Source organism: Anabrus simplex, chromosome 13 (genome assembly GCF_040414725.1).
Source record: "Anabrus simplex isolate iqAnaSimp1 chromosome 13, ASM4041472v1, whole genome shotgun sequence".
NCBI classification, from domain to species: Eukaryota; Metazoa; Arthropoda; class Insecta; order Orthoptera; family Tettigoniidae; genus Anabrus; species Anabrus simplex.
This window is the reverse complement of record NC_090277.1, coordinates 53049162-53072947: the sequence shown is the minus strand read 5'-3', so window position 1 is coordinate 53072947 and position 23786 is coordinate 53049162. Positions and strand designations below refer to the sequence as shown.

Below are 23786 nucleotides of genomic sequence, written 5' to 3'. Positions count from 1 at the left end.
GGTGCAGTATAGTGTTTTGCCTGACCTGAGGCTACAATGGTGAATCGAAAATTGATCGTCGCCAGTTATTGTTATATGCATTTATTGCATTCCTTGAAAACAAAAAGGAGGAAGCGGTGGTGGCAAAGAAAACTGTATGAAGAGAGATGATTTTAAGGTATTATAATAGAACTTGTCCTTGGGGTTCCACAGAACGGGATACTTGTGGTAGTTCTCCAGGAGGATAAGAGAATGATTCTGGGACAATTCCATTTCAACTTGAAATTACTTTCACACTCTTCCTTCACTTCACTTGCACGAGCGAGATCGCATATGCATGGCGGAAGCAGTCTGCTCATACTGTTCGGGCTACCCCACTCGTCATCAACCGTCCACACTGAGCACGAACAGAGCACATGCTCACTTTGAGGTACCGACAACATTCGGATCAGGCTGAGGCATGCGGATCCATTCGGTTCGCCCTGAACTCATCTGAGCAAAACTGGGCAAACGCATGCTCATTCGGGGCGAATGCTCAAGTGTATACGCGGCTTAAGTGATCTACTAACAGGAGTGCTGATATAAAATTCATATTTGTTATGGAGAGAACCAGAGGAAAACACTATGTCTATCACAGACTCCAGAGTTAAATGGAAGTTAATCATGGACTTGAAATATATTTTCATGACACTTCTGTTGGAACTTCAAACAAAAGATTAAGAAGTAAATATCTAGATATTCAACTTATCATTAGAGGCAACAATCTAAGAAGACTGGAGTGGGGTTCACCAGGATTTCAAAAAAATCCATCGATAAGATTGATAATATGATTGTATCCTGCTATAATACATATTAAATCAATTATACAAAGAATTCTGATGCTCTGATTCATTCACATCAGCACAAAGTAGAAACTATTCCATATTCATTTCCTTTTCTTACAAAGAGAATGCAGATGTCAACGATAAAAGGAAAATTCCAAAAAGTTACAGATACGATGTCTGTGATCATGGCCACAAGGCAATTCCTAGTCCTTCATAGTTTATAAAATGATCAATCATATAGTCCACTTTATATACAAAATCTTCTAATCTTTCCTCCCTTTAAAGAAATTAGTATTTTTTAAGAGCTTTCCTAATTAAAGCTAACCGTTGCTTATGTGCTTCAGTAACAACAGCACGTTTGTAAGGGCGGAGTTCATCTGTGCCGAAGCCTGGAAGCCACATATTCCAGTGTCTCTCTGTAATAGAAAATAAAGAACCAATTTAAAGATAGTACAGAATATCAGATATATTCAATGACACTGAATATGTTAAATTAAAACCACATATATAATCATTACTGTATATTTTTATAATAATAGGCTAACAAAGATGGTTATTATTACTAACAAGCCTTCTTGGTCTATAGGTTTGTGAGTCTGGCTCTTACTGGAAGGTTCTGGACTATTTCTGATAAATGTTTCTTAAATTAATACATTTGTATAAATTCTAAAATTAATTAATTGTTAAGGCTTGAACATAATTGATATAGTTTTAATATTTTTATAATTAACATTATAATCATATTGTAATTATTAATATCATTATTTCTGAAAATGAATGAAGGCCATTCAAAAAAGAAATTAGCTGGAGGCTACAAAATGAAAACCACTGAGAGGATCGTAAAGCAATTGCCTGCGGGAGAAGGTGCGGTCCCTACAAGAGCGCTGAGGTCCTAAAGTCGCCGCTGGAGGAACGTGTGTGCAAACAACGTGACGCCAGAGCAGGCTCGCGTACCCATTGGTTGCCCACTGCACTCAATCGTGCTGACAACAGAAAATGGAGGCTTTAAAAGAAAGCAAAGGGGTGTAGACAGTTTCCTGATAGCCGGAGAGAGGTGAACGAAAATTCATCGAAGAATGGCACAAGTGTACAGAGAACATCACATGTCCATTGCAAGTGTCAAGGCGTGGCACAAGAGATTCAGGGAAGGACAGATGTCGTTGGTCAATGATGCAGGGTCTGAAACGCCACACTGGATTACTAATGCCATTGTCCAGCAACTGGATGTCCTAATTATGCAAGACTGGCAAGTTACGATAGCAGCCACTGCCGAAGATGTCGGAGTAAGCATCGGAAGTGATCACACCATCATTAAGGACAGACTGAAATTTTGCTAAAAGTACGCCCAGTGGGTGCCTCACAGTATTCAACCAGCACAGGAAGCATGTCGAATGGACCACTCTCTTGAACATCCGCTGGGCTATGCTAAGGAAGGGGATGAGTTCCTGTCATGAGTGGTTGCTGGAGCCGAGACATACCATCATCACTTTGAACCAGAGTCAAAACGACAAAGTCTCTAATGGAAGAAGCATGCAGGGTCGCCGCAACCCAAAAAATCCAAGGTGAGCTAAAGAAGGCTCCGAGAGGCAAACGACGTCAAGCAGTATGTTCAGAACTGGTTCACGACGCAGCCCCAGGAATTTTACGGGACGGCGAATCACCTTGTAATGAACATTAAAATAAGAATAATAGTTAACACCACCTTTCCAATACTTATCTTTCCTTATATTTAGGATATAAACATTACAACAGGCGATATCCTAATGATTTTAATTATTTCACTACCAGCTCTGTATTGTACTTTCTGTTTTTAACCTCTGTTTCAACATGATTGTGTTGTTTTTTCTCTTAGCCATGTTGTAACATTCTATGTTTTTTTCACACTAGTTTTAAGCCTATTTGATTTTCTAAATGTAAATGTTGATTCTCAGGGTGCCATATATTTTAAGGACACTAGGTTCGGGGCCCTGACCTAACTTTAGGCTAAGATTTATTTTGGCTAATGATGCTTACGACAGTTAAGCGAAACATGTCCCATCTTACGTCTGTTTTCATGTTTATATCCTAAATATAACGAAAGATAAGTATTGGAAAGGTGGTGTTAACTATTATTCTTATTTTAATGTTCATAATCTGAGATTCAATACGGTCTACAATGAGTTTTATTACTTGTAATGGAATCACCTTGTGTCGCAGTGGGGCAAGTACCTCAAAAGTGCTGGGCAAACTTCTGAAATAATGGTACAGATTTACATTTTATAGCCTCCGACTCGTTTCTTTTTGAATAGCCCTTATATGTAGTAGAGATAATTCTGTCACTGTCTGAGGTAATTAGGGAAGTCTCCCTGTAATGGACATAAACAAACATATCTATAAAGAATTAACCAGCCTACCTTAAAAAAGTATTGAGATTACCTTTACTCGAGAATATTTTCTTACCGAGGAAAGTAAAGAATTCAAAAGTGGAAGAGGTGGATCTTTCAAGTTCTTAGGATGTGTATTCTCCACAGAGGGTAGCAAAGTAAGTGAAATAGAATCAAGGTGTAACAGAGTTAATGCACTAAGTTTGCAGTTGCGATCAATGACATTCTGCAAGGAAGAAGCGAGTTCTCAAACAATTATTTTTACATCCAGGGATTTAAGCTAGGTGGACTCAGAAAGTAACAGGCATGAAGGTAGTAAGAATGACAGCAATGGGAACAATGGCAAGAGGATACTCTGAAACAGAAAATATACCAAGCGAGTTGATTCAACTAGCATACAAAATAAGGATAAAATCTTAATTTTGTATGCTAGTTAATTATTGAATAGGTGAAAAACAGAGAATATTATCTTGCAATTGATTGCATTGTACGGACAAGGTACGTTTTACCTTATGTTTGGGAAAAAGGATCGAGAAAACAATGTGGAAATTATCAATTAATTGCTTTGATTACACACGCCAGTAAAGTTATGCTTCATATCCTGCATAAGGGACTACGGACATTCCTAGAGTATCAAATTCCTGAAGTCCAGACTGGATTCATGAAAGGAAGAGGCACTCGAAAATAGATCTTAAGCCTAAGACAAATAATAGAAAAGGTTAGAGAATTCAGTGTTCTGGTATACCTGTGCTTTATCGATTACCAAAAGGCCTTCGATACCATCAAATGGAACAATCTTTGGAAAATTTTAAATGACGTGTTTGCCACTCCATTTGATTGATCACCTCAAGTCCTTGTATAAGGAAAATTCAGCCGCTGTGAAGATTCAAAACAAACAGTCACAACAGTTTCGTACGAGGGCTGGAGTCCGTCAGGGATGTATCCTGTCACCGTTACTTTTCAATCTCTATGGTGAATATGCAATGAGAACTGCATTAGATGACTGGGACAAAGGATGCAAGATCAACAACTTGAGATTTGCTGATGACACCACCTTGATAGCATCATCTGAAGAGAAGTTGACAGAGCTGATCAAGAGAGTGGAGGAAGCAAGCCTTGAAATTGGATTACGCCTAAATAGACAGAAAATCAAAGTCATGATTGTTGATCGAAAGAACAACAGTCCACATATCCAACAGATTGGAGGTTGTGAAGTTGTACATCAGTATGTATATCTGGGCTCCTCATTATCCAATTCTGATGGTTCCAAAGATGAAATAAAGAGAAGAATTGAAATAGCAAAGGCAGCTATGATCCGTCTGCGGAAGATCTGGAAAGATAATAATATCACTATCAATACAAAAAAGCAGCTCATTGAACCTCTAGTCTTCTCAGTCTTCTTGTATGGCGCAGAGTCGTGGACCATCCTCAAACGTGATCGTGAACAGATCGAAAGCTTTGAAATGTGGTGCTGGAGGAAAATGTTGAGGATTCCTTGGACAGCTCATAGCACGAACACATCAATCCTGAACCAACTTCAGATAAAAGTTTGTCTATCGTGTAAGGTCTCCCAGCAGATCATACGCTACTTTGGACATATAATGCGCTGAGATAGTAGTCTTCAAAAGTTGATTGCTGAGGGCAAAGTTCAGGGAACTAGATGAGGATTAGTACCAACATGGTGAACAGCCCCCTACAAAGTTCTCTCAGAGCAACCACACTGAAAGCTTTAGATAGGGACGAATGGCGGAGTATGGTTCATCGGCTAGATAGCTGAATATTATGATAGTCACGACGCCTCAGTCATGAGGCAAAACGAAGAAGAATAAGAAGAAGAGAAGAGGTACTAATCGCAGGCAACGCGGGTATTGGAAACCCACAGTGAACCACTCTCTGCTGCTACAAATCACAAATCTATTGTGTACATAACATAGGGGTACTACTTGCAAGTAAAGGTGACCCATGGTGTTCCCCGCGTGATGGTGCTAATAACAAGTATTTTCATGGTTCTAATACAATAATCCCTTGGTCGCCCCTTTTAGTCGCCTTCTTACGACAGGCAGGGGATACCGTGGGTGTATTCTTTGTCTGCGTCCCTCACCCACAGGGGGTACATTTTATTTGGACTTTACAGTTACATTAATAGTCAAGTAAAAAAGGTGCAAGAATCTGTTAACTGTGATAGCCTCAAACAATAGAATGTGTACTATGTAATATTTTTAAGATTTCTTATACTGTGTCCAAAACTTTAATGCAACATATGCACTTATAAAATTAAAATTCACTGAAGATGGCCTAAAATAGGTTGAAACATGTTTGGTCAATGAATACTCGAGCCTCTCATAGGTAGGCGAGGGAACTTTGTTTTGCATAGGAGGATCTAATAAAGTCTTATATGTGTACAATTTAGGATTATTTATAGCCTAATAAAACACAGATCCCTTTAAATAACTTACAACAGTAAAAAAAAAAAAAAACTGACCAAGATGGAGCTGTACGTCCTTCACTTCTACTGTGGTCGATCGTCGATGCTTTGCAAGAAGACAAGCAGCACCGACTGTCGACTCCACAAAATCGTCAGCCAACTGGAGGAGCAATTCTTCAACTTCTTCGTCCAACTGCTCCGTGGGATCCACTTCACGCACCAGATCTTGAAGTCGAGGTCTGGTCAGGATCTGTTATTAACAACAAAAATTTATTTAGATTGACGCTTTCACAGCCCGTAATTGTAGATATGATGATAAGCTTTTGGGCTTTCACCGTGTCAGAAAACAAGGTGAAAATCTTTACATTTCACAGAGAACTTTGCTTCTCATCTTCAGATGAATATCTTGTCTGTTCACGAGCAAGACTTCTCTAGTAATGAAGTTCTAAATTTAAGAATGCTTTACCGTTGGTCTACAGTAAGTGGTACTTTCGTTCGTCACTAGATGGCTCACTGTGCGCTAGCCTTCTGAGCTCCAATCAAGATGTTTCTTGTTTCATAGTACAGTAGGGCCAATGCCTGATTATCAAGGTGATTAAAAATCTGGTTTAAACAACGGTATATAAATGAAAATGACACTTTTAATGTACAAAAGTAAATAATTGTTATTTATTGAACACAACAGAAGATATTACAGTACAAAAAAAAATTAAAAGTATGTAGTACTGTACTGTAAAAACAAAACTGAATTAAAAATCAAATACTGTACAGCACAATAAAATAGCATTATGGCTTTGAAAAAATAAGAACAAGTTAATTTTAATAAAATGAAAATTGTTAAATACAAAGAATTCGGTACATTTCAAACTGATTCACTGTATATAGACCCAGCATAGGTGTCTGGCGATGTTGAGGGTGTGTAACGTGTTGGACAGATGGGGTAGCTTGAATTTTCTTCTGAGCCCGCTGGAACACTGTAGGGATATTTAACTGTTTCCTGGATTGATGTCCTTTTTAATAAAAAATATTTTGTATAATGTGAGATGCATAATGTCAGAAATGTTGTACTGTTGGCTCCTTTCTGTGAATTTAACGAAGGTGTTTTAAAAAAGGCTTGCGAACACTCAGTCATGAGATGTTTGGTTTAGAAAATATATTCACTGTATGTCAGTGGTGACGTCTGGGGATTCACAGGTTCGGAAAATAACGTGTTCAAATTTATTGTTACTAGGTACTAACATAGATGTAAAATATAAATTAGCAACGCGACTTATGGCACACGGCTGCAGCTCCAATAAGTGACTAGAACAATGAGGAATGACAGAGAGAGTATATAAGGAGCAATTACTTTAAGCTGAACCAGTTTCCTCTGCTCGCGTAGAAATAACTGCTTCAAGAACATGTTAGGTAGGGTACTGTGATTTATGTCTCGACGTATTTTGCTGTTTACTTTTCATAAAACATGTATTGCTAATTAAAAGTTTTAAGTTTATGTAATTATGTAATTAATTTGATAATATACAAACCGTAGTTACGAAAATATTCTAGTTCATTACTGTTAATTACACAGAACCAGAAAATCGTGAAATTAAAACCCCTTGAAATACGGCAAATATCAACCGCATGGTCTGAGACAGTGCTTCGGCTAATTTCGGGACTGCACGATGTAACTCGTGTCTATCGCTGGTCCAGTAGACAGAGATTCCTGACCTATGTTTTCCTTGCTCCTGATAGCCCCTCGCCTTGCGCACCCTCCATACGTTTCACAGCCCTGCGCCCTCAGTCTTGGTTCCGGAGAGCAACAGGTGTTGATGTCAACATTATCGCTACGTGCATGAATATACAGAGCTAATAAGCAATAGGCTCTTGATAAACTATTGTACTAAGACTTATCTATTTCTAGGGGGTTCATTGACCATGGAACATAGAACCACTGCTGTATGTATAAACTTTTCACTATGCTGTAGTCTGTTTGACAATCGTACACTTAGCTAAACTTTGATATAGCACATGAATTTATTAAATAAATGTAAAAGAAAACTGCATTGATGCAAATGTAAGAACTGTTAATTGTACGTATATGTGAACAAGAATCGTAGTGATACTATCACGAAGCCAAGATGGCGAGTGGCTTATGCTGCCGCATACTCGCACAGCGAAGTAGACAATAGTGACTGACGTAACGCCGAATGGTTCCAAGTTCGTTTCACTGTGTTGCCAAGCGCTAAATCCCTAAATATACGAGAAAATTTTTATTCCTGATACGTGTCGAACTATTGAGTGCCAGATTATCGCAGTCCTACTGTATGTGTGTGCGAAGTAAACAGCAAGGTCATCAGATGAATCAAGAGCGAATGCAGTAGAAGAAACAATAAATAAAATAAAATGAAAAAATAAAGTGCAACAAAAGACCAACAGGATAGAAGAATAGAATAGAGCTAAAGATGGAAATAAAAAAGTGTGTGGCAAAACAAAGAATTTCACCTCGTTTTCTGGCACGGCAAAAGCCCAAAAGCTTATTATCATGTCAACAATAATGTACATGGGTTGATTTTTTAATAGTGGCAACTAATTTTTGTTTAGATTCATAGCATACATACAACGTTAGGCATTTTACAGGCCTTCAAAGTAATCACCACCATTATGTAGCACTTGTTCCCAGAGATGTGCAAGCCGCTGGATGATGTTGAGAGCGCCTGATCTCTAGCGGTCGCGGATGGAGTGGTTGGTGGCCTGGAGAATGTCATTCACTGTGCGGAAGCGGACACCTCGAAGGGGTGTTTTCATTTTAGGGAAAAGATTGTAGTCGCAAGGGCTGAGATCTGGATAATACGGGGGGAGGTTAAAGGATTTCCCAGCCCCAGCAATTGAACAAATCAGTCACAGCTCCTGCTGCATGCGGCCTTGCATTGTCATGTAGAATGATGTGTGGGTTATTCAGGAAGTGTCCTCGTTTTCTTCTTAGAGCTGCTACCAGGTTCACTTGCAAAACTGCACAGTAATACTCTGCATTAATGGTACGTCCTCAGGGAATGGTATGCTTTATGATAACACCATCCCAGTTGAAGGCAACGATCAGCATGGCCTTCACACTGGTTCCGGTCGGCCAAACAGTTATTTTTCGTGGTGACCCGTGATGATACCACTCATTTGACAGGCGTTTCAGCTGCGGTTCATAAGCTCTGGCCCAGGTATCGTCAATAGTGATTATCCGCAGTAAGAAGGCATCACCTTCGCCTTCATAGTGCTCCAAGAGCATACGAGCTGCATCATATCACACCCAATTTTGATGTTGAGTCAAATCATGTGAAACCCATTTGGAGGCGATTTTCCGCATTCCCAGCTGCTTTTTCAGGATTTGCAGTACAATCGAAGGCGCCACCTGTGTATAACTGGCCAATTCACGAACTGTGGTTTTCACATCGTCATCACTTACTGCAGGATGACCAGGCCACGGCATGTCCATCACATTTTGTCGTCCATTGTTGAAGGCCTTGACCCACTGTGCTACAATACTTTCACCGCAAGCCTCTTGCAATCCTTCATAACACCACCTTGCATTGCGACCTCTAGCACATTCAACTTTCAACCAGCTCCTTTGATCATGCATCAAAATCGTTACAGCTGTACTCCACGAGCGCAAGCTAAAAGCTGAGTTCTTGTTGTTATCGCTGCATATGTGCATGTCATGTGGAGGGAGAGTTTATTTACGCTGAGGGAGGGTGGGTATTTGAGCCACCTCAGATATACATTATATTGCCTGGCTATGTTTCACGGCAATTTTACAGCATAGTTGCCACTATTAAAAAATCAACCCGTGTACATACTTGAATCAAGACACTTGTGAAATGATCAGCCACTCAGACATTTGCCAGCCAAATTATGAATGTGATTTTATAACAAGACTCTTCTCGTACCATTTACATATCTCTCATTATTATAACTGGTCAATATATGTACCACTCGATGGTTTTGTGTGACGTGTCAGTATGTTACAAACTTTCAAGGGTTATAGAGGGAATCAAAACGAACAACTTTCATATGAGAACTTTCGGCTGGAAATGCTCTGTTGGGAAGGTTTTCCAGACATTTTTTCTTGGATGATGTAATTAAAAGAGCCTTAACATTCGCAAGCATTCCAGCTATTTTGGAACTTAAAGGAACCACTCAATCTGATGGTAAATGTCCTCATGGGCTATCAGTCATACAATGGAAGAATGGAAAATCCATAACGTTGGGTGCAACTTGCGTGGATACTGTTGCAACTGCATATTTACCAACCACCTGGGTCAGCAGCAGAAGCAGCCGTTCTTTTAAAGAAGAATAAATATCAATCCATTGACAATAATTACATTTTCGTTGTGTTTTCTGTTGAAACGTTTGGGCTATGCCGAAGCACAGAACCTCATCACTAAAATCAGGGAACTGCTACAGGACATTACAGATGATTCCTGAGCTAAGGAGTATCTTTCGAAGCACACTGGCATCGCTATCCAGAGAGCGAATGCTGCAAGTATCGTGGGGATGTTTGCTTCCTCTCCTTCCTTGGAAGATATATTTTATTGTTAATTCTTGTACTGATAAACTACTTTAGAACCACTGTATAATTTAATGTTCACAAACATTACCATGGCAACGTCAAGGCTGACACTAAAAAAATAAATTGACTTGTCTTTCAAAGCCTCGCAGATTCTTTTATCCCCCTTCTTTTCTTTTCTTTAATAGGAGATATGGTTAACAAATGTGTTACAGGCTGACGTAGGTGAAGCGATGTAATTAAATAATAACACCACTACTATCAGTGACTACATGAGTTTACTCCCTTGCTTTAATCTAAACATCTCTATGCAAATATGTGTGCATTTCTTTCTTTAGTATGTACTACTATTTACTGTTAAAATTAAAATCATGGTATTACACCCCTGCTTATAATGCTATTCCATTTATCTCATATGCAACACTGCATTATTTTACCCTATTATAACGCTTCTAAATTGGAAAAAATGTCTTCGTATTTTCTACTTACGTGTCATCAATGTCTTAACAAGGTTTCACTCTATACTGTACATATGATGTAACAGAACTGGGGTGTGTTAGGTCAAAGGAAGAGCAATTTTCTAACCTGTGACTGGATGTTATCGTGAGTAGTTGAAGAAGCAGATGACGCTGAGTTCTTGACCTGGGAGCCCAGGGCAGATGGACTAGATGAGCTCATGATGTTAGTAGTGTTGCTCTGCTGGAGCGGAGAAAGCGTCGTGGATGCTGATGCCGTGGTGCCGATGGACTGGAGGTTCCCCACCAGACCAGGGGAGGGCGAAGTGCTCATGTTGGGCATGCTCTGGGTCGCCATCACGGTCTGAGGAGCTTGCGCGTACTGCTGCTGGCAATTAAGCAACAACAGCAATTAACCTAGAGCAGGCCAGATGGCAGTGCTGTCAAATGCAATGCACTATACAAGCAAGAACGCAAACAGGGATACACTAAACTTCGAAGCGGCATTTAAAGTCCTCTTGTTTAACAAGGTGTCATGTTTTTGACTCCGAGAGGAAAGCAATAACCAAACCATTACCATATCATCATGGCACTGCTGCCGGTTTTTGTAGTTTCCCTACAACCGCATAATCTTGACAATGTTGTGAGATGGACAGCAGGCAATGGCATGATGATAAACGGGGTGAAAAATCGGGTTGTGAGTTTCACTAAGAGGAAAAGTCCTAGAGTTTCAATTACTGTATTGATGGAGTGAATGTTCATTATGGGGATCACTGTAAGTACCTAGGTGTTAATATAACGAAAGATCTTCATTGGGGTAATCACAAAAACGGGATTGACCGGGCGAATTGGCCGTGCGCGTAGAGGCGTGCGGCTGTGAGCTTGCATCCGGGAGATAGTAGGTTCGAATCCCACTATCGGCAGCCCTGAAAATGGTTTTCCATGGTTTCCCATTTTCACACCAGGCAAATGCTGGGGCTGTACCTTAATTAAGGCCACGGCCGCTTCCTTGCAACTCCTAGGCCTTTCCCGTCCCATCGTCGCCATAAGACCTATCTGTGTCGGTGCGACGTAAAGCCCCTAGCAGCAAAAAAAAAAAAAAAACGGGATTGTAAATAAAGGTTACATATCTCCGGTAAGACCCCAATTAGAGTTATGGTTCCAAAGCATGGGACATTCACCAGAATTACTTGATTCGAGAATTAGAAAAATTCTGAAAAAAGCAGCTTGATTTATTCTGGTTGATTTCTGATAAAAGAGTAGAGGTCACAATAATCTTGCAAAGTTTGGGCTGGGAAGAGTTGGGAGAAAGGAGACGAGCTCCTTGACTAAGCGTACGTCCGAGCTGTCAGTGGAGACATGGTGTGGAATAACATTAACAGACGAATAAGTTTGAGTGGTGTTTTTAAAAGTAGGAAAGATCACAATATGAAAATAAAGTTTGACAAATTGGGGAAAATATTCATTTATAAGAAGAGGAGATAGGGATAGGTATAATTTACCAATTGGGAGATGTTCAATAAATTTCCAAATTCGTTGAAATTATTTAAAAGATTAGGGAAACAACAGATAGGGAATCTGCCACCCAGGTGACTGCCCTAAATGCAGATCAGTGGTGACTGACTGACCTTTTGGTGGGACTATCCGAGGACCCAACCAGCCCACAGGCTGACAACTTAACAGACAAACTAACATGCTGTGAGGCTGTAGCCTTGCCAGAATGGCAGACGGATGTTACGATACAGTGTTTTCCTGTGGTGTGCCAGGATGAAGACAAAATATTTTCTCAGCTGATACAAATTTATTGTGTATTAAACCTTGGACTGAATACACTATCCATATTTGATATTAATTTTTTATTTAATAAAACTTCTCGCAATTGAAGGTTGCTGCAACAGACAAAACATAATGAGACAATGAAACTTATGATTTTGGCTTTCAATGTTAATTTTGACCGAGCTCGATAGCTGCAGTCGCTTAATTGCGGCCAGTATCCAGTATTCGGGAGATAGTAGGTTCGAACCCCACTATCGGCAGCCCTGAAAATGGTTTTCCGTGGTTTCCCATTTTCACACCAGGCAAATGCTGGGGCTGTACCTTAATTAAGGCCACGGCCGCTTCCTTCCCACTCCTAGCCATTTCCTGTCCCATCGTCGCCATAAGACCTATCTGTGTCGGTGCGACGTAAAGCAACTAGCAAAAAAAAAAAAAAAAGTTAATTTTGTGGATTACACTTATTTTTTATATACATTCGAGGGTGGATCAAATTTAAACAGGATTAAAAAAAAAATTTACTGCATCAACCAAAAAAAAAATACACATATAGAGATCACTTTTCTATATAGTGTCCTGCCTTCGATACACATTTTCTCCATCGGAATGGTATGTTTTTGACACCATCCTGATAGAAAGAAGAAGGATGTATGCGGAGCCAGTTGCGCAGAAACTCTTCTACACTTGCATCATCATCGAACTGCTGTCCTCCTAGGTCTTGTTTGAGTGTTCCAAACAAATGCTAGTTGCAGGGCGAAAAATCTGGACTGTATGAGGGTATTCCAGAGGTGTCCAGTGAACTTCTTCCAGTTTTTCCTGCTTTAAAACGGCAATATGCGGCTTTGCAATGTAATGGAAAAGTATGATGTTTCGGATCGGTTGCCAGCGTCACTTGTTGGGATACACAGCTTTTGCTTCATCCAAAAGGCGACAGGCGGACGACGTGGACGACACATTCGTAACCTGGCCTCACAGGCGCAATAACCCGCAGCTATTTCTCGACCATCTTAACTCTATTCACGTAAATATTCAGTTCAGCATGGAAGTCGAAGTAAACAGAAAACTATCGTTCCTGGATGTCCTAGTAAAACGCAACATCAATGGGACTCTGAGCCACGGAGTATACAGAAAACCCACACACACACAGAGACAGGTACCTACACACCTCTTCTCATCACCACCCATCACAAAAGCAGGCTGTTCTAACATCCCTGGTTAACAGGGCCATTGCGATATCAGACGCAGAACACCTAGAAGAAGAGAAAGAACTCCTCACGAGAACCCTCAGGCGAAATGGCTACTCGCTCAATAACATCTGACGAGTCTTTAGAAAAACAGAAGAGAACAAAGAAAAGGCTGCTGTAGGAGAAAACAACGGGAAAGAACTGACCCGCCCGAAAACAGCGATAATCCCATACATTAAACACACTACAGACAGGATCAGCAAGATACTGGACAAATACGACATAAAAACCATCTATAAACCACATTGGAATCTAGCCCGTTATCTACCACCAGTAAGAGACACAAGAGAACTACAGGCTCCTGGAGTATACCACATTGAATGTAACTGCAGAGCGTGTTATGCTGGTGAAACAAAATGTCTGACCTCCATCCACCTACAAGAACACATCCGTCACACCAAGAACCAAAATACAGATATCTCAGCGGCAGCCAAGCATTCCCACGAAAAAAGGCACAGAATATCATTTGACAAAACCAAAATCCTAGCAGCTATTCCTTGGAATCTGGAAAGGAAAATCTGTGAGGCTATCAAAATCAAGAAACATCCGAACAATGTGAATTTAGAAGGATATAAAATCAGTGATTCTTGGATGCCTATCATTCATAGTTTAAGACATACAGACCACAACATTAACACGCAGTTCAAACCTTCAATTACATAACAGTGCGGGCAAGCCCCACTACCTGGCTGTGACACATACCTTCCAGAATTCTTACAAGACAGCCAGGGGGTTATGTCAGCCAGAAAGGCTAGGATATAAAAGACCAAGATCAGGAACCACCCTGATAGTGTGATTACTGTCTGGGAGACGGACTACCTTGGATTGAGTAGGGGTATTTCAGTCGCCTTGAAAAAGAATATTGCAATGTATTCGAAACGTCGCCAAACTGTACGTACAGATAACAACAACACAGTTCAACCCAGAAAATAAACTCATAATTCTACACACCGTGGAAGCTTCACCTCTAAGAAATGAGAATAAATGTTTAAATGTAAATTAGAAAGACGAAGAAAACCTGCGTACCTTCTATTACAGAACGAGCGACTAGACCAATCTACTACGAGAATACTTTCCAAAAACACTGCCTTACATGACAGGTTATAGCTGGCGTAAGAAAATGTAATCTCGAGATTTTAATCCCAATTAGGTATTGATTTTGAAGCTCACAGATTAAAATCACAAAAGCTTGACATAAATCATCGTCCATAACTCTTAAGACTCCCCTTATTAGGCGTTTTGGTGATAATCAGCAGATGCAAGCACAGGAAAATAAGACAACTGAAATGAGCTTCACACAGGCTACCGTATCTAACGATACACAGCAGTTCATTCGACGGCGAGAAGTCACTGAAAATCAGTCTAGCCAACCCTGTGTATCGGTGTCTAGCTCCAGGTAGCTACCTAGTGCTTGTGCGGAGGTGGTTGCACGCAAGCCAAACTACCAGCTGATTTACACTCCCAGGTAGTTTACCTCCCGGTTAGCTGCCAGCCACTTTACCAGCAGATGGTCGAACCAGCCCATATACGTATAATTATGGGTATAATTCAGGTTGATGACGACGACTGTCGTTTAAAGGGGCTTAACAGCTAGGTCATAGGCCCCAATAATTCAGGTTCAACGGTATTACTATATGTATAAGAAAAAATTTCTAAATACTGTGGCTTTGCATCAATACAGTTGCACCTGTACTCAGATATATTTTACAGGTGAGATTTTTGAAGTCTGCACAGTGAGCCAAATTCAAACTTACAAATCAATGGTAACATATCTTTATTAATATACACTAGGGTATCCATAAATGAACTCCGGGTTTTGAAGTTCAATATTTTAATAAAATCAATGAAATTTGAAAGGCAATATTGTCAAGTTTTTTTAAAAACAATATAGTGCATTTCAATATGTGCCCTATTTGTGGCACGGCATACATCCAAACTGTTCTCGACCTCTTGCCACGTCCTGGCCAGCATGTCTGGGGTGATGGTTGCCACAGAAGAGAGGATCATAGCGAACAAGGCATTAGTTAACTGAGATTAGATCATAACAATAATGATTAACAAGCATAACAATTAAATCTGCATCTCAAAAAGTTTTAGGGCTTCATAGTCAAGAAGTGTGAATTCTTTCCACAGTCACTTCAGACACACGGCCTACCTGCTGACATTTGTTTCAAAACACTTCCAGTTTCTTTACAAGCACAAAGCAATGTTTATTTAAATAATGATTTGCTTTATGTAACACCAATCCAGGTAGGTCTTATGGCGATGATGGGACAGGAAAGGGAAGGAAGTAGACTTGGCCTTAATTAAGGTACAGCCCCAGCATTTGTCTGGTGCAAAAATGGGAAACCATGGAAAACCATATTCAGGGCTGCCGACAGTGGGGTTCGAACTCACTATCACCCAGGTGCAAGCTCACAGTTGTGCGCCCCTAACCGCACGACCAACTCGCCCGGTCATTGACGAATGGTTTTGTAGGTAGACGCATCACCATCATACTCATGTCAAAAGTTCTGCTGTACAGTAAGTTTCTATGAGTCATATTACACACTGAGCATTCTGTTGTGGTGTCGCCATTGCACTGCACTAACAGGCAGGTCGCTACTTGGTCACTTCAAGGTCAACGGTCACGGTTGTGCATAATATTTACCTGTTAATATTTAATATTACTGTAATTTAATATTTACCTGTCTGATATTATTGTTAATGCCCTGAGGAGAATAAATTGAAATTTTATCATATTAATTTTTTATGCAGTATTCCCCACCCGGCTATTCATTCCTGCTATCGGGCTTTTTGCTAACTTATATACAAATACTGTTCATGACCCCCATATTACAGAAATGCATATTTATTAAATAATTTTCTCGTCATTTTTCTAAATATATTATTTTTAGGTCATTTTCTTCACTTTTCACGTCATTATTATGCCATTTTATAAAATTTATTAAAATATTTTATTATACATTTTGAGTCGTTTTCTCACATTCTTAATGGTTTATGATGCATTTGTGAGTGTGGTATTGGATATTGACAGAACTGAAAGCGAGGATGAATACGAAGACAAGAGAATCTTCACAACTTGGTTCAACCCTTATTTCTTGGAATAACCACATTCCAGGAGACACCTGCGCTTGCAGCTAATCAGGAAGCGATGTTGAAATCGATGGGGGTATGAAGACAGACAACAGTAGGCCCAGTAATGCCAGTCAGGTTAAGTACCTCAGTGCAACCATATGTATGCTAAGTGGATTTGTGTTCTCGACTGCGATTGTTTTTAGAGTGTATTTAAAATGCTGAAGTTAAAGCCATTTAGGGCTGTTCATTTCAAACAAATTAATTTCGGAATTCGGCGAGGATATTTTTACCACCAATGGTGAAATTCTTTTCTGCATTATATGTAAAGCGCAAGTGGCAGGGGATAGGAGATTTACCGTTCAGCAATGTATGGGTCTAGAGAAGCACATATGTGGAGTCCAAAATAGTAGCAAACGAAAAGTTTCTCAACTGTTACTCTAAGAGTCATCCTCCGATGGTGATTATGGCCAGCTCATTCTCCAGATCTCAGTAGGTGCAACTTTTATTTATAGGGAAATTTGAAACAGAAAGTCTATCAGAACAATCCGCGCACACCTGAGGCCCGGAAAACTAAATTAGGAGAGTGATTAAGTGAAATAACAAAAGACAAATTTCCTTCTAAGATGCCAGGTCTGCATGAACGAAAATGGAAATCATATTCGGCAGCTGCTATGACATTGAGGTAAGAAAAAGAAAATAATTTTTCTGTTAGTGGCTTTACGTCGCATCGACACGGATAGGTCTTATGGCGACGATGGGACAGGAAGGAGCTAGGAGTGGGAAGGAAGCGGCCGTGGCTTTAATTAAGGTACAGCCCCAGCATTTGCCTGGTGTGAAAATGGGAAACCACGGGTTTGCCGACAGTGGGATTCGAACCCACTATCTCCCGAATACTGGATACTGGCCGCAATTAAGCGACTGTAGCTATCGAGCTTGGTAAGAAAATCATTGCCAGCTTTTCATTTCTTTCTTGCTTTTTATGATAATGAGGCTGATTCCTAGCCTAATTCATTCTTGTTGAAAAGAGAAAGAGAAAAGCAGCTGTCATCACTGAGAAGGATCAGTAGAATTCTGCGGGGGAATACAACCTGTCCTCCATGTCAGCTCACTAAACGACCTCACTTGAATTTGCTGTAAACACCTGTTTGGTGATCACGGTAGTTAAGGGTATAAGGACACCATAGTTAGATTCTGCAATTAACTGTACCAAGGTATGAGACATTGACAGGGGTTGGAGGAAATGACTAGCACAGTGACCTGTGGACTTTCTGCTCAGAGGGCTTAGGCTCAATTCTAAATGGATCCTTACATGAAAATTCACGTGGTCTCCGGAAGGGGATTCTGAATTAAATCTATGGCCAAAACTCTAAGTAAATGATAGTAGCTTCAGAGATCCCAAAAATAACTGGGATTAGCTGAAGAGGTAGAAGAGATGTAGGCCTACAGCTTCTTGGCCAAATGGTCAGCATTGGGTTCTGGGTTTGATTCCCCAATGAGGATGGGGATTTTAGCAACATCTGAATTCCTCTAGCTTGGAATCAGATGTGTGTGTCTGTTTCAATATCCACCTCTTCAAATACTCACAATATTCCAACCGCCACAGAAACACGAGCAGTCAACACATTCTTCCACATACGGCTGGCGTCAGGAAAAGTATATGGTTGTAGAAAAATGCCAAATCCTCGTGTGATACAGGTTTACATATCTGCAACTCCTCCAAGTGGCAGAAGAAGAATACTTCACAGTTCCAGCCGATTATGAACGCAAGAACATTAACAGTGGCTTTCAGATTAAACACAAAAGCAATTTTGCTTTACGTCACACTGACACGGATAGGTCTTATGGCGATGATGGGATAGGAAAGAGCTAGGAGTGGGAAGGAGTCACTTGTGGCCTTATTTAGGGTACAGCCCCAGTATTTGCCTGGTGTGAAAACAGGAAATCACAGAAAACCATCTTCAGCGCTGCTGACGGTGGGATTTGAACCCACACAGTAGTTGTATTCTTAACTCCTCTCAGTTTGTTGGGAGTTAGGATAGCTAGCCACTCTGATTCCCAGGACGCCAAGATGGTTCGATGTAGCTGAGAACAAATATCCCTAGCAGGTACATTTGCAGGTTTTGGAGGTAAAAGTACTGCTTCCTTGACAGCTTCATCTTCAAGTTCATTTCTTGCAATCCCAATGTGGTTTGGAAGCCATGTGAAAGTGATTCTGGTGCCAACACCACACAACCTGGCTAGGTCATGAATCTGCTGCACTGCAGAAAACAGATATGCAGTGCTTGCGATTGCTGAATTTTGTTGTACCGAATATTTCCTATTTCAATCGCTCCTCACTGTCAGCAAGTAGAAATGTATGGTAATAAGTATCCAGGATATCAGGGAAATTTAATACAAATAATAACTTTACTAGCTTATCCTAAAATAACAATAAGTAGCTCTATCTCCAGGGTTTATAGTATTCCTTATCTACAAGAAAACATGTAAAAAGATAAGGCGTATCTCCTACAATGACTTTGATACATCTGTGATCATCAACAGTTAATGTTACCGCTGCCACCACATATGTTGAAAAAGTAGAAGCTCTCCACTAAATTGAAGTTAAATCAGTGCCAAGAATATGATGGCGTGCAATCAAGGATCTGGCAGGTTACCACCTTTAGGTTTTAATTTCCATGACTGGCCATTATACACTTACCGTAGTCACAATGATAATCTCTTAGAAGACTATTAAGAATAGAAAATTTACGAATAGAAAATATAGAATAGAACCAAAGTAACTTACCTTTTACATTAGTTCAGAAGACTCTTAAGTTGCCTCTTTGACATAAAATTTACAAATGTTATCATTTTAGCAAGAAATCTTACCGTTTTAATTCCAGAGTCTATCTCCATTTTGACAGCATTAACATTTGGTGTCAGGATCTGATGTTGCTGAGGGGCAGACATGGTAATCATAGTGGGCTGAGTTGTCCCAACTACACTTTTGGTCACAATATTCTGAACTTGACCGATAGTATTGCCACTAATATTTGCGCTCATCTTACTCCAATATTGTGATCATACAGTTCAGTCACAAACTTAAAAATATGCTGTTTTCAACTTGAACACTTAATCTTATATCTTGCCATTCGTTGTTTTATAACACAAAGAAATCAACATGATAGGAAAAAATATATATAAGATAGAAACCTAATCAATAAACGTTATTAATCCTTCTTCAATCTCACAAAAAGCTAATGACTAGATATTTACGTCGCGCGTCAGTACCTAGAACACCTACCAAAGTGAACGACAGCCATTATTAAACGACTCATCACAACAGCGAGTTAGTTTACAACTGCGGTTTCTCAATGTAATCGCTAGAGGCGCTATTCGTGCAACATTTGATAGGTAGATAGAGTAGAGAGTGTGTTATAACTTCTAAATGCAATTTTACATTTTGACTACAATTGCATTTATAATTCTTGGCACTGATTTAAAATCAAAATGTAATTTTATGTTTATGAATTTAAGCATTTTTCTATCATATCTTCGATGTAACATAATTTTATGAGTACTGAAGCTGAAGTACGTATTTGCCATAGAGCTTGTAAATACGGAACAGGTAATTTTTTTTCTTCTTACGATTTCTACCTGCTGTACCTGCACAGTGCTGCAGTCTGCTATCAACCCCAACCGCGGATCCAACCCTAATTACCGACACGGGGCGAATGGGCCAAGGTGGTACTGTAGTAGGCCGCGTAATTGGTCACTTGTCATTGGAGAGTGATAAGTGACTTCGTTCATAACACGTGTTGAAATATTCGGAGAAGCTAAGGAAGTGGGAATGTGAGAATGTTTCTGTCATTTACTGATACATATAATATATGACATGGAAACAAAAAAGGATATTTATCACTTGTGGGTGCAATATACTACAAAGGTAAATATCAGTCCACGGTGAAGGAGTGGGCGTAACACCTTATTTTTTTAAAAGCTATCAATCGTATCTGGTTGTGTGTTTTCATACTCCTTGTTTACGTTTTGTTTTTATAAAATCAGAGGTTAAATTCAATGTAACCTACCTTTGACAGCATTGTTCCAGTGCACGAATATCATTTAAAAATTATTGACAGCTGTACGGAACGTAATCTTTTCGACAGCTGATACCAGATATTTAATATTACAGTTCTTACATTTGTTACATCCCTCAAACATGTGGTTTTGACAGTTCGTAATATTGTTAAATTTTGTCATGTTTCTGATAAAATAGCTATTTATAAGTAGTGTCTTGTCATATTAATAAGTAGTGTGTTATCATTTATGTTGTTTATTTCAAATATTTAATGAGGTAAGACATGAGAATGTAGAAATGTTGTCAGTAGTGTCGATTTTATGTTTTGATACACCTGCACAATAAATGTATTGGTGTTACAGAATGAAGAGGAATATTTTCGGCAATTTATAAAAGGGTTTGTTGCAATATGGGAATCTCAGCTAGACTTGGAGTGGATCAGACTGCCGGACTGGGCCACTGTCAAGCACGATTCTGGTCCTCACTTGTCTCGACTGCCAGAGGAATTGCTACCGGCTATAGGAAAATTTGTGTACATAGCTAAAGAAGACACCGAAAAGGTACATTTCTTTAATGATTCATATCATTTAATGCCCTTGTTCCTTTGTCTTTGTGTTTGCTTTTACTTCCACTACTGAGTTTAACAGTTAACTGTGCACGTTAGACAGACTGTGACCTAAATCATTTTTGGGTCTGTAGAAGTGGTACTTTATAACTGTTAGGTTCTTCAGTCTGAAAAAGAAAACAGATAACAGATTATAACTGAAAGAGAAACAACTAAATTAAAAATAGAATGACATTTCATTCTTATTAGAACATTATCAGTTTCCATCAAATCACATATTAAAAATAAAAACTTGAATTGATTAATATTATTGAGAAGTTATGTTAAAACCTGTGTCCACTCTTCCAATAATTGTTTGAATATTAGGCCTATAACTTATATTGAAATACTCCTGCTGTGACTCTTCTCTCCTCATTGGTCCACTTAGAAGAGTGTAACGTAAATGGTTGTATACTTCTCAATAATATTAATCAATCTATAACTTGTTATAGACCTACATTTTTTAAACTTTGTGATTTGATAGAATTTGATGATGTTCTTTCAAGAACGGTAAATGTCATACCTCTTCTTGTTTCGTTTTGGCCGAGTATGGACCACGTTCATTTGAATTCAGCTTCATCTGTTTCTGGTCTTTAATCCTCATCCAGTACTCCTTCAATCCTTTCACTCTGCAATCTCCTCCTTTCTTCTGTCCATGGTGCTTGGGTATGGGGTCTAACTTTTTCTTGAAACCTCTTCGTGGTCTTGATCCTCTACTTGAAAGCATCCCTGTTGCTGATTTCCATTCCTTGTATTCCTATTTCTTCAAGGTCTGTCTTCACCTCCTGATATCAATGCACTGTTGTTCACTGTAGTTTTCCTGACCTCAAAAATGTTATCTGGTTGGTCAGTCTTTCCGGGTTCATTCTGTACATAAGTCCAAAGAACATGGCTCTCCTCTTCTAGATGGTATCAGATCTTTTCCATCTTGAGATATAATTCTTGGTTTCCTTTCTTTCTGTATGATCCATCCTCTGTTCTTTGGTGTCCCAGTATCTTCCTCAGAATCTTTCTCCACTAGTTCCAACTTCTTGACCAATCAGGTTCAAACATTCAACCGCATATAAAGCCTCGGGTGGATCACTGTTTGGTAGTGTCTAAGTTTTGCATTGATCGAGATATTCTTGTTGTAAGTGTTCTAATTTATATGCCAAGTTCATCTTCTTGATTCTCAATAACAGTGCCTTTCATTCTGACTGGTTATTGTCTATCCACTTCCCCCCCAGATATTTTAATTTCTCCACTTCTTGAATCCTTTCTCTCTCAACTGTCATCCATTTGGGTGCTGGTTTGATGTTGGTCACGTATTGTGTCTTCTCGCAGGAGATCCATAGGCCTGCCTTACTTGCTTCTTCCTGGAGTTGGGAAGTTTGGTTCCGTGCTTCTTCTATTGACTTTGACAGAACCACAGTGTCATTCGCAAAAGGCTAAACGGTCAACTCCAATTCCTTTGTTCTTGCATCCCATTCGTATACCGCCTTTCCCTTGCATTTTGCGGCACCGCTCTCTAATCACTTTGTCATACTGTTTTAATTAATTATAAGCTATATATTTTATTTCTGTTCCGTATTGAAGTGCAAATATATGAAATAAATTGCCAATAAATTTATCAAGTAAATAATATTACATCAGTCTTGGGACTAGTTTCAGCCATTTAGTGGCTATCTTCAGCCAAATAAAATTTAAACAGATTATGTGATAACTAAAACATATGTCTACCAGACATTGTTGCAGGAATAATTATAACATTAAAATACATATAACAAAAATTATGTTTCTCATCTTCTTGTCATAATATGATGTCTTTAAGTTGACTTAGGACCTCAGACAAAGAAGTAAATCTGGAAATAATAGTCAGAATTAGGAAAGAATAAACATACAGAAAATAAATTAAAAAGGAGAAAAATTATTTGAGACACACCTCTAATGTCTGATGTAGAACAAGCACTGATGTGCTGGAGGAAGCACGCAGTCCATGTAACAAAGGAGTGGATAGGGAACAAGCACTGACTTGTTGTAGGAAGCAGGCAATGTAAACAAAGGAGTAGATAGGGTGAGGAGGGGAGGGGGTAAATAAGGGCGAAGTAGAGGATTGGGAGGGGAGGAGAGAAGGGGTGTCTAAGGTGGGGCTGAAGGATGCAAAAAGAAAGACTGCTGCTGGGAGGGGAATTTAAAGAGATTATAAAAGAAAGAATTCTTTTTATCTGAGACATGATAATTAAAAATATGAGTTAAAAGGTCAAATTAAAAGTTTGATGTAATATTATTTACTTGATATGTTGTATTGAAAAGGTATTGTCAATTTATTTCTTATAATTTTAATTAAGTTTATTTATTTTTCAGGTATTTTGTAAATTTTATTTATTTATGAATTAGTTTTGGCAGACTGAAGAACCTAACAGTTATAAATTGACTGAGTCGTAACTGAAAAGAGAAGGCTTCAGAAG

At 39.3% G+C, this 23786-nt stretch overlaps 2 protein-coding genes across 3 annotated transcripts in view; one reads left to right on the top strand and one right to left on the bottom strand.

The window, feature by feature from the left end:
* Positions 1 to 560: 560 nt before the first annotated feature.
* Taf12 (TATA-box binding protein associated factor 12) lies at positions 561 to 20000 on the bottom strand. Of its 2 annotated transcripts, none has more exons than XM_067157004.2 (4): positions 19547 to 20000; positions 10714 to 10971; positions 5649 to 5841; positions 561 to 1219 (listed from the first exon to the last, which is right to left on the bottom strand). In XM_067157004.2, the coding sequence occupies exons 1-4, from the start codon at positions 19718 to 19720 to the stop codon at positions 1092 to 1094; spliced, it is 753 nt and encodes a 250-aa protein (XP_067013105.1). In that variant the 5' UTR covers positions 19721 to 20000; the 3' UTR covers positions 561 to 1091. The 2 variants fall into 2 exon arrangements, with proteins under 2 accessions (XP_067013105.1, XP_067013106.1); XM_067157005.2 differs by having other exon boundaries at positions 10714 to 10968.
* Positions 20001 to 20466: 466 nt separating this feature from the next.
* Positions 20467 to 23786, top strand: part of LOC136885056 (neurobeachin-like protein 1) — a 398107-nt gene continuing 394787 nt past the window's right edge. Inside the window, exons 1-2 of the mRNA XM_067157452.2 lie at positions 20467 to 20603; positions 21098 to 21295. Of these exons, the coding sequence (XP_067013553.2) occupies positions 20553 to 20603; positions 21098 to 21295 (249 nt within the window). The 5' untranslated portion in view covers positions 20467 to 20552. The remainder of the gene's footprint in view (positions 20604 to 21097; positions 21296 to 23786) is intronic.

Excerpts from the sequence above, each read along its gene's own strand:
- Taf12 (XM_067157004.2), bottom strand. The coding sequence starts at position 19,720 with ATGAGCGCAAATATTAGTGGCAATACTATCGGTCAAGTTCAGAATATT. Across the intron at positions 10,972-19,546 it reads TAGACTCTGGAATTAAAACG|CAGCAGTACGCGCAAGCTCC; the intron begins GTAAGATTTCTT and ends CTTAATTGCCAG. Across the intron at positions 5,842-10,713 it reads ACGATAACATCCAGTCACAG|ATCCTGACCAGACCTCGACT; the intron begins GTTAGAAAATTG and ends TGTTAATAACAG.